Here is an 18,885-nt window from a genome sequence, read left to right as displayed (position 1 = left end):
GAGGCTGGCCTTGAATTCACTACAATCCTACCTCTTCAGCATCCTGAATGCTAGCATGAACAGTGTGCACCACCACACCCTACCACAATTCTTCTTCTTCTTTTTTTTAGATTTTTGTTGTGTTTGTGTCTCTGTGTATACCTGCGTAAGTTTATGCAAACCATGTGTGCCAGAGCCTTGGAAGGCCAGAAGAGGGTCCTTGGATCCTGTGGAAATGAGTTACTGGTACTTGTGAGCAACCACTTGGGTGCACCAAACCCAGGTCCTCTGCAAGAGTAGTAACCCCCTTTTTTTTTTTTTTTTTTTTTTTTTCTTTTTGAGACAGGGTCTCCCTGGAGCCCCAGCTGGCCTGGAACTCACTAACTCACTGTGTAGACCAGGATGGCCTTGAACTCACAGAGATCCACCTGTCTCTGCCTCCCGAGTGCTGGGACTAAAGGTGAGTGCTACCATGCTCTGCAAGAGTAGTAACCACTCTTAACCACATCTCTCCAACCCTAATAGCATGAGTCTTTCAGTCCCTTTTTACCAGTACTGGAAGCTGAAGTTAAAAGATTAAGTGATTTGCTTCAGGTCATACACTTTAGCTAGTTAGAATGGTTAAGTCCATCTTCAAAGATGTCTCCTTCCACTAAATAATGCTGCTCTTCATTCATTCACTTAAGAAGGTATATTGCAGCTGGGTGTGATGGCACATGCCTTTACTCAGGAGGCAGAGGCTGCCGGATCTACGAGTTCAAGGTTAATCTGTTCTACATAGTGAGTTCCAGGTCAGCCAGGGCTACACAGAAAGACCCTGTCTCAAAAAAAAAAAAAAAAAAAAAAAAAAAAAAAGGAAACTTACCACATGCATGAAGTAATGAAATAAGCATGAAATAAGCATATAGTGACAATTATTTATTGAATACTTCCTATGTAAGATTATATCAGTGAATAGTCACCATAAACTTATGATGAAGGTAATCTTGAAATCTCTTCCCCTTTTTACAGATGACAGTAAGGTAGAGCACCATAAAAGACAATTTCTTACCTTCATAGAGAATAAGATCGATTAGTGAGGCTATATCATAGTCAAAAACATATTTAAACATATAATTACAAATTCCTCTGCGTCCAGCTGCGGTCTGAGCCAGATTACTAACAAAGCCTCACAATCAAGGTCTCAAGTAACCCAGGCAACGCTCCTTCTGCCAATAATAAAGATGGTGCGCAAAGGGCAAGCTTTATCCACACACCCCCACTACCCACAATGCAGCGGATATAGGGGAAAAGAGCCTGCCAGGAGTTAATATGGCTCCAATAGCTACACGGTTCTTTCCCTACGCCTAAGCAGCGACCTCACTGCTAAAACCCAGGTGCCAAACAGAAATCAAATCTCCTTTGGCTCTTTACTACAGAGACGACAGAAGCAACCGAAGCAAGGCAACTTGCCTTGCAGTTATAGTCGGTAATCGCGGAAGCACCACTTCCGCTGACGTCATCACGCCGACACGTGGATCCAAGATGGCGGTGGCGATGGTGAGTGAAGGAGACCCCGGGAACCGGAGCTGGAGCAGGGCCCCCCTGGGTAGCCCAGGACCTTCCGGCGCCTCATGACTGATCCCCAGGAACCCCCAGAACCCCTGCGCGGGATACCTGGCCTGGACTGGCCTCTCACAAACTCCCTCTCTCCACCCTTGGCACGGCACTCGGGCTCTTCAGGGCCTGGAGTTTAGGGGAGGTGCCGCTTTGGAGGAAGACCTCGGCCAGTGCCTCCGCCGGTTCGCGCTCCTGCTGTGGTCCCCGCCCCTTATCATCTCCATTTCCCATTTCTCACCTCCTGACCTTGACCCATCTGGAGAACCCCCAGTTATTTCCACCTTCGTTCCTCCTTCTCCTCGGGTCCAGACTCCGCTCTCCCCGCATTCCCACCATGCTGACCAGTCTGCGGATGCCACTTCGCTTCGGACCAGCGTCGTAGTCCAAGCCCTGTGCTTAACTGCACCTTAGCTGTTCCCATCACGCACCCCTCTTGGCTGTCGCTGCTTCAGGGCATTCCATTTCTTGTCCCAAGCCAATTTTCCATCCCTAGGCCCTTCTTTACCCCTGCCGTTTCTGTCAACTCTATGCCTGTGTCCTAAAGTCCTCTCAACCTATTGGTTCTCAAACTTAACTATACTTAAGAATCTTGGGTTGTGTGTGAGGAGGCATGTTAAAATGAAGTTTTCCGAGCCTCACTCCCAAAGAGTCTAATACCTTGGGGCTAGGCAATGCTCAGGAGTCTACACTTTTATAAGTGATTATAATGGAGGTGTTCCCAGACCTACGATTTGATAACCAGACTGCATCCCCTTCCCATGCCACTACAACTCCTTATGAATGAAGGTTCACTATAATGAAGCTCACTAGAATTTAGTCTCTATGGTTGTGAGAGGAGGTAAAAGAGTTGTGCTTAGAGGATGGGTCACAGTTTGCTGGCTTCTGTTATACAACCCTGGAAGTGAGGCTTTGAAGGAATAACCTTTCTTTCAGAAGTTCAGCGCAAATTTTCTTTGCCAAGGGATCAGAACAAAAATTGAAGTCACTTAGTCCAAAAGGAATTCTTGGGTTGCCCTGTATGTTACTTCCTCAGCATATTTTTTTAAATTTATTTTTATTTTATGCATTTGAGTGTTATGCCTGCAGGTGCACCCGTGTCGTGCAGTGCCTGTGGAATACTCAAGAGGGCATTGGATTCCCTGGAACTGGAATTACAGGCAGTTGTTAGCCACCATGTGAGTGCTGGAATTCGAACCCAGGTCTTCTGAAAAAACGGCCAGTGCTCTTAACCACTGAGCCATCTCTCTAACCCCAGATTTTATTTTAATGTGTATGGGTGTTTTACCTGCATGCATGTAAGTACACCATGTACATGCAGTGCCTGTGGAGGCCGGAAGAGAGTGTCACATCCCTTGGTACTGGAGTTCCAGAAGGTTGTGAGTCGCCACATGTGTGTTGGTAACTGAACCCAGATTCTCTGCAAGAGCAGCCAGTGCTCTTAACCACTGAACCATCTCCCCAACCCCTCAGCAGATAATTTATTTCATCCTGATAGTGAATGACAAGAAAGACTCAGAAAAAGGTTGTGACATTTGACTTTACCAAAGGAAAACTCCTTCTTAAGTTATTTGATGTTGGTTTTCTCCATACAGGTTAGATTAGTTATCTGCTAAAGGATTCCCTTCTGTTAGCAAACTGCTAACTTATGTTGAGTTTTTTTGGGTTTTGTTCTTAATGAATTCCTGGTTTATATCCTCAGAAGTCAGGTAAAAGATTTCATGGCTTGGAGAAGAGAGGGTTGTTACAGCTTATTGGTAGAGCACTTCCTAAGCCTACACAAGACCCTGAGATTGAGCTCTGGCACTGTTCAAAAAAAAATTTTTTTTCACAGCCTTACTTCATGGCTGCAGAGTTCAGTCTGAACTTTTGAGTGGGGCAAATCCCAAAAGTGGGATGTTGAAACCCCTTTTCTTCTTTACCACATTTAGAACAAGGCTGATGCAAAGGACAGGAAGTCACACCCTTTCTTGCCATAGAAAAGAGTTCAATAAAGTGGCATTTATAGCTCTGCCCTGGGAAATTTTAGCCCTGTTCAGAGATTTCTAAAAGGTTGTAAGTAATACGTATTTCTGGTACACATTTATTTAATCATCAAATATTTGAGTACTTGTTCAGTGCCAGGAACTAGGGTATGGTTGTCAAAGGGTCAGGGTCCTATCCCTGTGGAGCTTTCCTCACTCAAGGAACCAGGCATGAATAGAAGAATGTCAAATGGGGCTAAGTGCTGTGAAGACAGCAAGGCGAAGGGATAGTGAGTGCTGGTAACTAGGCAACACAGCCGCTTGTGAGGGGCAGAGAAGTGTTCTCAGAGAAGGCGCTACAAGTTGAGATTTGGTTGACAACAGCTAGTCCTGTAAAGAGTGTCCCAGGCAAAGGAAATGACAAGTGTGATGGCCAGGATAGGGGAGAGAGCTTGGCATGTTTAAGGGACGTCCACACAGAAGGCTAGAAGAGCAGAAACGTGGGGAGAGAAAGGGTGGGAGCCAAGATAAAATTGGAGAGAGATAAGAGCAATTGTTTCTAGAACTGTGCTTGTGATTGGTGTGTGTTGTAGCCCACACTTTGCAGTTGTAGACAGTGTTTTGAAACGGATTGCTCTGTTAAGCTGTCTTCACTTCCTATCCCTCCAGGACAGCACATTTGGGAACCAGTTTGGTCTCAGCATATAGACAGGCCATGGATCCTAAGCACAGTGGAAAGCTCTGTTTATCTGCCGTGTATTATGCCACCTACGAATATTGTTTTATGCTTCCATCCTGAAAATAGTAACTGATTTCAAGAAATGGAGTGTGCGTCATTTACAGAGGCCAGTTTATAGAGGCACATGAGGAGCTGCATGTTTGGTGCACTAGTGAAAATGCACAGAGCAAGTTTATTTTGCAGGTGTATCTAGAGTCATGGGTCCATGTGAGTTTGGTTTGTGTTAAGCCCTTTACTGTGCAGAAGTCCGAATGGTCCCCACACCCTTTTATGCTTAGGCTATTTCACAACTATTTTGGGTGGGGTATGTCATCTTATTTGGAGCGTATTGGCTTCTGAGGCAAGTCATACAAAGAGGAACTGAGCTAGTGGATTCAGTGACTGTGGGAACAGGCTGGAGTTTGGAGAGGTTATTTTGCTTTGAACTTCAGAGTTGTAGGTGCACAGTTCAAGGGCTTTTCCCCTCTAAATTTAGGGAATGGCTCTTCTTCACTAAGAGTTGGGCTGCTACTACCCGCAGTCCAGTTAGCACAACAGTGGGTGTTCCCTGAACTTGCAGTGTAAGACTTCTCCCACTGTAGGAAAAGAAAGCCAGAAGTTTTCCTCCTGCCCTGGATTTAGACCATGCTATAGAGTTACAGGATAGAATTCATTTGGCTGGTGAGAATTGAGAAACAGGCTCATATCTCACTATGGAAAACTACTCGAGAATGTTTTAATGGAATGTGGGAAATGCCCATTGAGTAATAGGCATATAATACTCCATATATGTATGTATAGTATATAACTCATGTATATATTCACACTTTCAGTTTTGTTTTGTTTTTAATATTTTATTATTTTTATGTGAATAAGTGTATTGCCTGCATGTGTGTAAATGCACTCATGTCGTGCAATGCCTGTGAAGGTCAGAAGAAGGTGTCGGATTCCCCTGGAACTCGAGTTACAGATGGTTGTTAGCCACCATGTGGGTGCTGGGAATCGAACCCAGGTTCTCTGCAAGAGCAGTCAGTGCTCTTAACCACTGAGCCATCTCTCCAGCCCTGTTTCAGTTTTTATTATAGTTTTATCTTTATGGATATGATTCATATACAACAAAATTCAACCTTTTAAAGCACACAGTGTATCTAAAGAACTACTGTTTAATTTCAGAACACTTTTATCAACTTACACATTAACAGTTATTCCCAGGTTTTGCTTCCCCTTTTCCCCTAGCAACCACTAATTTACTTTGTGTCTGAGGATTTACTTTTTCTGGATACGTTAAGTAAAGAGAATTTACAATATGTGATCTTCTGGTCTGACTGCTTTTACTTTCCCGTGATATTTTCAAAGTTAACCCATGTTGTAGCATTCTTAATACTTTATTCCTTTTTATGTCTAAACTGTATGAATATTTGCTTAGGAATGGAGTTGCTGGGTCAGTTCACCCCCTTTTGAAGTAACTTGGGTCTCATCCAGTTTAGAGGCAGAGTAATGGACTGAATGATACTGCCATTCCTTTGAGCCGATGGAGCCAGTGCTCACAGGGCAGTTGGATGGAAGTTCCCTGCGCAGGCAGGAGGCCTGGACTCTGCCTCTAGTCTCCTGTGGTAGCAGCTGCTGTTCCTCTGGGTCTTTAGAGCTCATGGAAAAGAGGCCCTGGGGCAGTCAGCAGCCCAGGCGTATTCAGTACTGTCATGGATATGGTTTGTGACCTGGCGAATGACTTTGGCTTTCTTGGTCTATTTTCCGTATATGTCGTATGTGAAATTAATTTTGTTTTCTAACCTCCAAGTTGAAAATTCTGTGGCAAATCATGTATTTAAGGTACTTTTGCAAATCTGCCTACACATTCAGATTTGGTTTTTCCATGAACCCACAATTCTTGGGTTCTCTCCCAAGGTTTGTATTGGTTGTGCTTTCTGTCTGACCCCTGGAGGTGCCTTACCTGGCACATATTCTGCAGGAGTCACTGTCCAGGGAACTGCGGTGCCCATCTAGGCCTACTCTGAGGAGTTTTTTTAAAGGAGGAGCCAATCCCCCAGGAATGCAGCAGAAAAAACATTACGTTGCCTCTTGGTTTCTCTTTTACAACAAGGACAGAAGTCCCCCTTTCAAAAGTTCCCCTTTGATCTTGGCATTAAAGAAGCAGGTTGCAGAATATTGGAGAAGGTTGAGTTTTGATGTCTGGACAATGGCAGGAAAGTGGGAAGGACCTAGGATGAGCAGGGCCATCTGGCCACAGATGACTGGTAGGAGCCACTACCTTCATGCCTGCTTTGATCCCTGAACCATTTGCTGTCACTAGGAGGGCACTCAGGGCTTCTCAATTACATTCCCTTTTTTTTTTTTTTTTTTTTTTTTTTTTTTCCTGGGTGAGACAGGGCCTTCCTGTATCTCCAGCTAACCTGGAACTCTCTATATAGACCTGATCAGCCTTGATCTCATAGAGATCCGCCTGCCTCTGCCTTCCGAGTGCAGGATCAAAGGTATGCACCACCATGCCTGGCCATCTCATTCCTCCTCATTGCTTCCTCTTTGCCATCTTAAAATGATTTCTCACCTTCACCTGATGCATTACACTGAAAGACCTCCCAGGCTTTAAAGTCCAGGTCTAAGGCTTTATGTAAGAACCTAAACTGGAATCCCACTTCTGACACTCTGATTGCTTTTATGAGTATGGGTAAACCATTTGTCTCTTTAAACTTGTTTTTAAAAATCTTTTTATTGTGGTAAAATACACATAAAATTTACCATTTTAACCATTTGTACACGTTCAGGACATTAAACACACTCATAGTGTTATACAAGCATCATCACCATCCATCTCTAGAGGTTACCCAAACTGAATCCCTTTCCATATTTTTGAACTGGGGATAATACTCTCCTCAAAAGGATTGTTGTAATAATTAAATGAAATCTGAGTGCCTAGTACAAAGAGGGTGCTTTGTAACTTTATTCCGACATTTCAAGAGTTGGGTAAGTGTGCTGTCTAGGCCTGTTGTTGGGATATCTTACAGTCTTGTTTCAAGTACTCATGGGGGGTGGAAAGGCAGTGATTTCTGCATTCTCCCTCCTGGGTTGTCCGCCTGCTTCTTGCTTTGTGCAGATGCTTAGCTTCACCTGGACTTACTCAGCCTGTGGCAGGCCTTTCCTTTCCCTAACACCTTCCCTTTCCCAGCAGTTTTTAAGTCCTTTATGTGTCTCTGATCAACAACTATTTTGTATCTGGGCTCTGAAATAAAGGCTACATTTTCAGAGTCACCAGTGACTAATTTCGTTCTAGGTACTTTTTTGTTTCCTTGTAGCGGGGTGAATTCTTTAGCTCCACGGGACTTCTGGGTAAGTGGTCTGGCTTTAGCCTTCATTCTGTATGGTTGAATTCTTGTGGAGCTTTAACAGATTGGATAATTGATTTCAGTTAACTGTTGGCAAACAGTGCCCTGGTAGCCTTTTTTCTTTCTCTAGTCCGGCTTTCTGTCCCACCCCCTCTCTGTGCCTCTCTTTTCCTTAATCTAGGGAACAGTTGCTAGCTGATCTTAAAGTGGTGCTGTGTCTTAAGGAGAAATAAGCAGAATCTAGTCTACTGTAAGAAAGATGCTGCTGGGCTGCTGGAGAGAACAGAAGCAGCTGTTTAGATTGGCCCCAACTGTATGGCCAGATAATGCTATTAGTGTGAAAGACAGTGTGAGGCAGAGGGTTCTAGGATAGAAGGTTAAACTGTGGTCACGGAAAAATGCAAGTGAATGGCCAATTTTCAATTCTCAGAAGAAATTTCCTATTTTCTTTGTTGGAGGTTACTTGTTCACACCTTTTAAACTGAGTAAAGCAAAAGGTGGAGGATAAGGAATACTTTTTTCCTTTTCTTTTTGTCCTAGCAGCCTTTGTTAGGCTGCTGTTGGGGAGAGAGTTTTCTGAATGTCCAGACCCTGAGAATAAAGTAGTCGGAGAGAGACTGGTTCTTGGGTCTCTGAGTTTTTCACCTTTCCAGGTCACTGATACCTTTGCCAGGGTGGAGTGTTAGATTACCGCAAAGGGCTTCTTGATTACCATCATCTTGTTTGACAAGCTGCACTTGCAGTCTTGTGACTTGGACACTAATTAGAGCAAAATGATGTGGGATGGGCTGGTTCTCGTCTCTTAGGACCTCACTTCATGGCTCTGAACATGTAAAACTTGTTTGCTCAGTATTTAACTGACTTTTGGTACTGAACTTCACATGGAAGTTACTAAGGTGATCAGATAAGAATTAAGGGACAAGACAGGAATTTCCCAAGAAGCAGGTATTCTACCTGCTACCTTCCTTACAGAAATGCACTGAGGGGCCACCATCCCCTCAGCCTGTCAGGACTTTAGCGGTTAAGGGAATCAGAACCACAAAAAGTTGGTTCAGCATATAGTGTGGAGATCTTATCAGAGACCAACTTCTAAGATTTTGAATCTCCTGAAATCATGTCACATTCCACTTATTAGAACATTTTTTCTGGGGACAGGACACATAGCTTTTGTCAGATTCTCACAGGAGTTTGTGACATTTTCCCTGAGATGAGAATTGCTGACTTTGTCACCTTCAAACCTGCTGGCCAGACTGTCGTGCCTCATACTTTCCCTGCACTTCCCATCTGGATATACTCAGGAGCAACCCATTTCCTTCCCTCAAAGTATAAATGTATTCACTGGGAACGCAGCCAGTTGGTAATGTGCCTGCCTAGCATGCACAAGGTTCTATGTTCACTCTCCAGCACCACATAAACTGGTCATGATGTTACACATCTGTAATCCCAGCACCCGGTAGGTGAAGGCAGAAAGGTCTGAAGTTCAAGGTCATTCTCAGTTATGTAAGAAGTTCAAGATCAGCTTTGACGATCTAGATGAGACTCTGTCTCAAAAAAATTAAGTTTTTTTTTAAATAAGGATGGTCCATGTATATGGAAAAAAGCTAGTATATGAAAACATGTTATACATACTTGAGGTGTACAGTTTTAATTTGTCAATTAAAAAGAAAAGCCACCAGGCAAAAAGCTAGTATATGAAAACATGTTACACGTACTCGAGGTGTACAGTTTTGTCAATAAAAAAGAAAACCAGGCATGGTGGTGCATGCCTGTAGTCCCAGCACTTGGGAGGCAGAGGCAGGTGGATCTCTGTGAGTTCAAGGCCAGCCTGGTGTACACAGTTCCAGGACAGTTGGGGCCACAGGGAGCCCCTGCTTCAAAAAGCCCCCCCCCCAAAAAAAAAAAGAAAAGAAAAGCCAGGGCTGGACATGGTGGTGCACACCTTTAATCCCAGCACTCAGGAGTTAAAGTCAGGAGAATCTGTGAGATTGAGGCCAGCTTGGTCAACATATTGAGTTTCAGCCAACCAGTGCTGGGGGGGGGCGGTGGTAGGAAAGAAGGAGGGTGGAAAGAAAGAGAGAGAGAAGCTGGATCAGCAAGCTCTGTAAAGCACTTCCCCCTGAAAGCCTGACAACCTGAATTCAATGCCTGGAACCCAAGTAAAGGCAGAAGGAGAAAATTAACTCCACAAAGTTGTCCTCTGACCTTCATATACACTGCTGTGGCATGTGGGTGTCATCACACACACAGTAATAATAAATTACAACTTTTTTGTTTTATTTTATTTATTATTTTTATTTTATGTGTATGTGTGTATTGCCTGCATGAGAGTAAGTGCACCCGTGTCGTGCAATGCCCGAGGAGGTCAGAAGAGGCTATCGGATCCCCTGGGATCTGCAGACAGATGTTAGCTGCCATGTGGGTGCTGGGATTCGAACCTGGGTCTTCTTCAAGAACAACAAGTGTTCTTAATCGCTGAGCCATCTCTCCAGTCTCTCCAGCCCCTGTTTTGTTTTTTTTTTTTGTTTTTTTTTTTTTGTTTTTTTTTAGATATGGCCTACCTGGAGCCCCAGCCAGCCTGGAACTTGCTGTGTAGACCAGGCTGACCTCAAACTCATAGAGTTTGTCTCTGCCTCCCGAGTGCTGGGATCAAAGGTGTGGGCCACGGTGGCAGAGGCGGGCAGATCTCTATGAGTTTGAAGCCAGCTGGGACGCAAAGGGAGACCCTGTCTCTGTAAGACAAAAGAAAAGCTATAAAATGAAAGTCAGTTGGTTACCCCTAATCTGTTTAATCAGGGGTAAATCATCTTTGATTTTTAGAACTACCCAATATTTTTATGCATATAAAATGCCTACTTTTAAAAACAATAATTTCGGGGCTAGAGAGATGGCTCAGCAGTTAAGAACACTGGTGGTTCTTACAGAAGACTTGGGTGTGAATCCTAGCACCCACATGGCAGCTAACAACTGTCCGTAACTCCAGTTCCAAGGGATCTGACAGTCTCTTCTGTCCTCCGTGGGCATTGCACAACAGGGGTGCACTTACATGCAGGCAATACATGCATACACATAAAATAGATATTTAAAAAACATAATTTCAACATACGCAAAATTAGAAGATATGGTCCAGCCATGCTTACCTCTCATCCAGCTTCACCAGTTACCATTACCAGCCTACTTCACTTCCACCCCTTCCTAGTTATTTTTTCTTTGGGCTTATTAAGGTATAATTTAATACTCTAAAATCACCTGTTGTAAATGTATAGTCCAAATGAACTTTAGTAAATATATAGACTTACGCAATTGTCACCACAATGACACAATATTTTAAAACAGTTCTATTACCCCAAGTTCCTTTGCACTGGTCATGGGAGTGAAGTAATCAACCCCTGTTCCCACACCCAGACAACCACTGATCGGATTTCTAACTCCATAGATTTCCTTTTCTGGGCATTTCATGGAACTGGAATCTTGATGTATAGACTTTGCACGTGGCATCTGTTAAAATGTTTTTTGGGTTATTCCTTGTGCAAACATATAGTGGTAATTTGTTCTTTTTTATTGCTAATAGTATCCCATTATATGGAAATACTGTGTCTTCCTGCTTTCACTCATTGATGGACTTTTGAATCGTTTTGATTTTGAACTATAGTAGTCCCCACCCCCAATCTGAGAGTATATATTTTAAGACCTCTAAATAGAGGCTTGAAACTCCCCTAGCATAGAACCCTACATGTGCCATGTTTTCTCTGCGTTTCGTTTTGTGGCATTAGGAATTGAACCGAAGGCACATGGTGGGCAAGTGCTATATCTGGAGCCCTCATTTTACTTTATTTTGAGACTGTCTCATTAAAGTTGTACAGGCCGCTAGCCTTGAATTCACTCTGTAGCCCAAGAAGACTTTGAACTTGGTGATTCTCCTGCCTCAGCCTCTCGATTAGCTAATTATAGGTCTATGCAGGCCCAACTCCATATTTCTTTCTATACTTGTATACCTACAGTAAAGTTTAATTTGTAAATTAGGCACAGTAACATATTAAACAGTTGAGTGGTGTAGCTCAGTTGGTAGAGTGCTTGCCTAGCATTCATGAAGCTTTGGGTTCAATCATCATCAGTACCACATAAACTGAGTGTGAAATCTCACTACTCAGCAGGTGGAGGCAAGAGGATCAAAAGTTCAGGGTCATCCTGGGGTACATGAGACCCTGCCTCAAAAGAGATTAACAATGATAAGTAATAAAGTAGAACAATTTTAGCAATATATAGTAATATTTTAAAACATGCGTTATTTATTTCTGGAAATTTCTGTTTAATATTTTCAGATCTTGGTTGACTGCAGGTAACTGAAATTGTGGAAATGAAACCAGGGATAAGAGGGGACAACTATATTGTGATTAAGGTTGCTTTGAATATTCATATACAGGTCTTTGGGTATATGTGTTTCTATGGAGTTAATGCCTAAATTTGGAAGTACGCCAAGTTTAGTGACCTGTGCTGAGTTTAATGACATGTGCTTTATCCCAGCCCTTGGGAGGCAGAGGCAGGCGGATCTCTGTGAGATTGAGGTCCACATGGTGAATTCCAGGCAGCCTGGGACTGGGGAGACCCTATCCAAAAAAAAAAGCCTAAAATTGGAAGTACTGGCTAGTAAGTTTTTATGTTTAACTTTTTAAGACACTACTGAACTTTCCAAACGTGGCTGTACCATTTTATATTCCCAGCAATAATGTGAAGATTTCAGTTTCTGCATATGTTGGTCCACTTGTATGTGTTTTTCAGGTTTAGTCATTCTAGTGAGTGTGTGTGGGTGCTACAGTATAGTTTCTGTTTGCCATTCCTGTATTGTCGTATATCTTCTCTGATGAAATGTCTGTACAAATCTTTTGCAATGCCCTCCCCTGCCCCATGCTGGTGGTCGAACCTGGGGGCCTCATGCATGCTGCCTAAGTGCTCTACCATTGAACCACACCCCCAAGCCTTGCCTATTTGTTAGCTGGGATGTTTGTTGTCTTATTGAGTTGAAAGAGTTCTTTATGCATTCTGGGTACAAGTCCTTTATCACATAGATCATTTACAAAGACTTTCCACCTAGTCTGTAGCCTGGAAGTGTAGTAAACTTTTTACTTTTATGAAATCTGTTAATATTTTGGTGGCATATATAAGACATCTCTGTCTAACTCAAAATGAGTTTTTCTTCTAGATATTTGACTTAGTTTCAGCTTAATTTTTTGTAAAAGACTGTGGTCCATTTTGAATGTATTATTTTTGTGTATGGTCTAAAGTTATTTGTACATATGGCCACCACATCGTTAAAGCACTTTGTTGAAAAGACTATCCTTAGGGCTGGAGAGATGGCTCAGTAGTTAAGAGCAGGTACTAACTACTCTTCCAGAGGACCTGAGTTCAATTCCTAACACCCACGTCAGGTGGCTAGCACCTGTAATTCCAGCTCCAGAGGATCCAACACCTCTGACCTCCGTGGGCTCCAGTACTCGTGTATAGGTATATATACACACAATTAAAAATAAAATAAATCTTTAGGGGGCTGGAGAGATGGCTCAGTGGTTAAGAATACTACTGGTTGTTCTTGCAGAAGACCCAGGTCCGAATCCCAGTACCCACATGGCAGCTAACAACTGTAACTCCAGTTCCAGGGGCTCTCATAGCCTCTTCTGTCCTCTGCTGGCATTGCATGATACGGGTGCACTTACCTCCATGCAGGCAATACACACATACACATTAAATAAAATATGAAAATAAAATAAAATAAATCTTTTAAAAAAGACTATCCTTATTAAATTGCCTTGACATCATTGTTGAAAATCAGTTCACTATAAATGTGGAGATTTAGTCTATGCTTTTAATTTGGTTCCACAGATATTTGTGCCTGTCCTTGCCACACTGCCTTTATTACTATGCTTTGTAGTATGTTTAGAAATTACATAGTATAAATTTTCCAGTTTTGTTTTCAAAGCTGTTTAGATATTCTGGGTCCTTTCTATTTCTGTATGCATTTTAGGATAAATTTGTTAGTGTGTACAAAAGCCTGCTGAGTGTACAATCCCCTGTTGATGGGGATTACTTTGAGTCTGGAGATCACTATGGATGTGGAGTTTGTTGTGTGTCCTAAGAGTGGAATCTTCCAGTCCATAAATATGGGATGTCTCTAGTTATTTAGATCTTCTCTTGGCAGTGTTTCTAATTTTCAATATAGAAGTCCTTAAAATTAATTTTCCTGTGGGGTGTAGTGGCACTCAGGAGGCAGAAGCAGAAGGATCTTTGTGAGTTTAAGGTCAGTCTGTTCTACATAGTGAGTTCCAGGCCAGTCAGGGTTATTTAGTGAGACCCCATCGCAAAAAAACAACAAAAAATTCATTTTCCTAGAGCTAGACATGGTGATACATGCCTGTGATCCAGCATTTGAGAGACTGAAGGAGGATTACCATGACTTTGAGGCCAGCCCAGGCCACATAGCACTAGGCCAGTGAGGTCTACATGGCAAGACCCTGTCTCTAAACAAAACATGCGCACACGCGCGCGCGCGCACACACACACACACACACACTCACCTTCTTTTGTTTCTTTTTCTTTGTTTGTAGTGATAGATACTGTTCAAATGCAGGGTCTTGAGCCTGCTAAGCAAGTGTTTTACCACTCAGCTATGTCCCAGCCCCAAGTCCTTTCTTTTTTAAATATATTTTATTATTTTTATTTTATGTGTATGAGTGTATTGCTTGCATGTATGTGAGTACACGCACCCATGTCGTGCAGTGCCATGGAGGTCAGAAGAGAATGTTAAATTCCCCTGGAACTGGAGTTAATAGTTCATAGCCATCGTGTGGGTGCTGGGAATCGAACCCATGTCCTGTGTGAGAGCAGTCAGTGCCCTTAACCGCTGCACCATCTCTCCAGCGCCGCCCCCCCCCAGTCCTTCTTAAGTATGTATTCTTAATATTCTTTTTTGTACTAAGAACAATTTTATCTTATTTTTGAATTATTTATGACTAATATGTGGAAATAGGAATACTTTATAGTAATCTGGTAATCTATGACTGTTCTCAGCTTGTTTATTCCAGTTATTGTGTAGATAGATTCCTTAGAATGTTCTAGATGCAAGATCATATGATTTGCAAATAAACGCATTTTTATTTCTTTTGAATGTAGATGTCTTTAGTTGATTTTCTTTTGTGCACTGGCTTGTAGCATCGTATGGAATAGAGCCAGCAAAAGTACTTTGTTCCTGATCTTAAGAGAAATTACTATTTAGTCTCCCACCATTAAGTATAATGTGTTGTCTGGGTTTTCATAGCTGCCCTTTATCTGATTGAGGAAGTCCCTTTTTTAGTTCTACTTTATTTTTCTTGTTTCTATGTGTTGGATTTTTGTCAACAGGAGTATCTGTTACAATGGTGGTGTGTTTCTGTCTTTACGCTATTTATATGGTATACTTTATTAATTGATCAGATAATAAGCCATCCTTACATTCCTTGGATAAATAAAACTTGATATATATGATCCATACTCACCTCAAACTCACACTTCTCCAGCCTCTGCTTCCAGAGTGCTGGGATTACAGGTATGAGCTCCCATATCCAGCTTTAGACATTTTCTGTGTTGCTAATTGCAGTATGCTAATTTTAATTTCTTAAGGATATTTACATGTGTTTTTGTTTTTGCTAAAAATTGTTCATAACCCCCCCATCCCTTTTGATGGGGGTCTCATTATGTAACCCAACTTGTTACTGTAGACCAGGCTAGCCTTGAATACACAGAGATCCAACTGCCTCTGCCTCTAGAGTGCTGAGATTAAAGGCATGTATCACCATACCTGGCTGGTATGTGCTTTTAAAAATTTAAACAAATGAGACTAGGCTATACGGAAGCATCGTGTGTGTGTGTGTGTGTGTGTGTGTGTGTGTGTGTGTGTTGTGTGTGTGTGCGTTTAATGCTGGCAGTCCTTTAATAGCTCAAACCTCTTCTGTTGCTAAATTGCTCTCCCTAGAGATGAGACTAGTTGACTTCTACTTAGCACACTGATTTTTTTAAAGCTTCGTGTTTTTCATATATAAAAAATAAGATACCATTACGTTTTGTTTGTTTTGTTTGTTTGAGACAGTATCTCCCTATAGACATAGCTGGTCTTGAGAACTCACTACGTAGACCAGACTGGCCTGGAACTAACATAGTTCTGCCCCCTGCTTCCCGAGTGCTGGGACTAAAGGCATGCACCACCATGGTTGGCTAAGATGCCATTATTTTATTATTTTGATTTTCTTTTTTTTTTTTTTACATGTATGAGTATATTTGCCTGCATGTGTGTAAGTACACCCGTGTTATGCAGTGCCCAAGGTCAGAAGAAGGTGTCAGATCCCCTGGAACTAGAGTTACAGTTTTTAGCTGCCATGTAGCTGCTGGGCATCACATCAGGTCCTCTGCAGGAGCTGTCAGTACTATTCCATGGAGCCATCTCTCCAGCCCCTGTTGTTTTGATTCTCATCCTTAAAATTATTGATGATGATGAGCATTTTTGTGTGTGTGTCTGACAATTTTATTTTTTTTCATTGCTAGGGATCAAACCTAGGGCCTTATGCATTTTAGACAACCACTCTGCCACTAAGCTACAGCCTCCCAGCCTTCTTTTTTTGTTTGTTTGTTTTGTTTTAAACTGTTCATTTATTTAATTAGTCAGTTATTGGAATTCTTGGTGTACTGAAGAGGTTAGTTCTTTGTCATGCTTATGATAAATTTTTTTTATTCAAATTGTCTTTTCCTTTTTTTTTTTTTTGAGGTAGGGTTTTGTTATATTGTTTAAGCTGATCTTGAACTCATGGACTCGAGTGATTCTTCATTGCACGACAAGAACCTAGAACTGTGCCTGGCACATAACCAGCATTCATAAATGTAGCTGCCATTGTCACCAGCATCGTACAGCTTCATATCAAAACCCACAGAGTGTACCTATTCCTCCACATTCTGGTTGGATGACCTTGGGCAAGTTATTTATTATTTGAGGGAGGGTGAGTTGAGATAGGGTCTTGTGTAGCCCAGACTGGCCTTCAACTCACTATGTAACTGAGGATGACACTGAGCTTTTGTTTCTTTTTTTTTTAATATATATTTTTTATTATTTTTATTTTATGAGTGTTATGCCTGCATTAAGTAAGTGCACCCATGTTGTGCAGTGCCCATGGAGGACAGAAGAAGCTGTTGGATCCCCTGGAACTGGAGTTACAGACAGTTGTTAGCTGCCATGTGGGTGCTGGGATTTGAACAGTCAGTGTTCTTAATGGCTGAGCCATCTCTCCAGCCCTGAACTTTTGTCTCTCTTGCTCTACCTCCCAAATGCTGGGATTACAGGTGTGTACCAACTACACCTGATTTTTGTGGTGCTGGGGATCAGACCCAGCATGCTAGGCAAGCAGTCTCCCAATGAAACCCATCCTCATCCTCGTTAAAGTTATTTAATCTATCTCAGGTTAACTGGTAATCAACTGCAAAATGGTGGCCTAGGCCCCCAGTAGTCATCACTTTGAAGGTGGGGCAGATGAGTATGTGAAGTGCTTGGCACAGAGCAGCAACTGGGTAACTGGAAGGGTGTGCCACACCTGTCAGGACCTTGTGCTTCGTGGGTATTAGTGACTCTGTCTCCTTGTTGCTTTTCATGCTGCCTTCCTGCTGGGGATAGTATGAACCCCACTATCTTTCTGTTTGTTTTGTATTTATTGGTGGGGGGGGGCTTGCTCCATTGGTTTGAGACTTTGAAACAAAAATGTGTTGGAGTCTTTCAGGATTTGCCTTTCATTCCTCTGCAACCTGAGCTCCTCGAACTCCCCTGAGCAGTGTTTCTCAATTAAGTCTGGAAGATTCTGTATCAAAAGAAGGTAGACCTGAAGTAACTTCTTAGATTTAATTGGTTTGATAAACAGAAGATTGTAATCCTCTGCCCCAGCTTCAAGCCACTTATCAGATAAGGCTAAAAGGTCTGGTGTCAGGCTTCTTAGGAAAAATTCAGAATACATGTTTCTTTCCATTAGCAGGAATAGTGATCCTAATGCTTTACATGTGAGAATAGTGGCTTGGGGCTGGAGAGATGGCTTAGTCAATAAATGCTTGCCACACAGTCATGAGGACCCTGAGTCTGTATACCCAAAATCCACATAAAAAGCCAGCGGGCATCACAGTACACACCTGTAATCCTAGTGCCACCTAGTCTGGCCAAATTGATGAGCTTCAGGTTTGGTAATAGTAATAATTTACAGATTAGTAAGCAGACTCAAATACAACCCCACTTCTACCACATGAATCCATTCTAATAAAGGAGGACACAGCAAAGTTGATAGACCAGAATAGCATAAGGGGTAGGATTCAATTCCCTGCCCATCCATATTTTAGAGCCCCAAATTCAATACCTTCCCCATATATGACAACAAACTCCCTGTTGTCTGTCAAGATAGTTTTAAACCTGGCCAAAGAGAAAGATCCAGTACTTCCTTCTGAGCAATCATTCTTGACCCTGACTGGGCTAGGCTGAACCGTTAGCAATGCTACCATGTAGGTTCTGATTCACCATGTCCAGCACAGAACCTGAGTGTCTGCACTTCAACAGGCTTCCAGAAAAATGATGATTTCACTTTGAGTCGTAGGCCCTTTAAAAATGCTGGCACCAGGGCCCTGACTTTCAGAGACTGAAGATGATCAGTCATCTGGATGAGGCCTCGGCATTGTTAGTAAGGTCTCCAGGGTACATATCAAAGCAGAAAACTGTCATCCTAAACACACAGATAAGGTGGCTCGTCTTCTTAGTTCGCGGGGATTTTACCTTTCGTCCTTAGATAGAAAGGTGAGGAGTTTAAACAATTAGATTTTCAAGGAGATACAGGAAAGATAAGAAGCCAGGTATAGTGACGCACGCAATTAGTGCCAGCACTCTGGAGGCAGAGGCTGGCAGATCTCTGTGAGTTCAAAGCCACCCTAGTCTACATAGTGAGTTCCAGGCCAGCTGGGGCTACAGGAAGACCCTGTCTCAAAAGACCAAAAAAAAAAGAGAGAGAGAAAAGTCATTTGGGGGCCAGCAGGTAGGTTTCCCTCCTTACTAAGCAGGGGTTACTCAAACCTGGTATGTAGAATGGTGACATTTTCTTTTGCCTCACTTAACTATTACTCTGTGTGTGTGTGTGTGTGTGTGTGTGTGTTTTGAGACAGGATCTGGAACTCACAGAGATCCCCCTGCCTCTACCTCCCAAGAGCTGGAATTAAAGGCATGGACCACCATACCCAGCTGGTCTTTTTT

The 18,885-nt window shown here is 42.5% G+C and overlaps 1 protein-coding gene across 1 annotated transcript in view; it reads left to right on the top strand.

Annotated features, from left to right (window-relative positions):
• The first annotated feature begins 1,292 nt into the window (after positions 1-1,292).
• Tm9sf4 (transmembrane 9 superfamily member 4) overlaps positions 1,293-18,885 on the top strand; it is a 59,153-nt gene continuing 41,560 nt past the window's right edge. Inside the window, exon 1 of the mRNA XM_008829381.3 lies at positions 1,293-1,518. Within this exon, the coding sequence (XP_008827603.1) occupies positions 1,504-1,518 (15 nt within the window). The 5' untranslated portion in view covers positions 1,293-1,503. The remainder of the gene's footprint in view (positions 1,519-18,885) is intronic.

This window comes from Nannospalax galili, unplaced genomic scaffold, assembly GCF_000622305.1.
Source record: "Nannospalax galili isolate Female #2095 unplaced genomic scaffold, S.galili_v1.0 scaffold1714, whole genome shotgun sequence".
NCBI classification, from domain to species: Eukaryota; Metazoa; Chordata; class Mammalia; order Rodentia; family Spalacidae; genus Nannospalax; species Nannospalax galili.
Note: the sequence above shows the minus strand (reverse complement) of the source record. Positions and strands in the feature narration are given on the sequence as shown.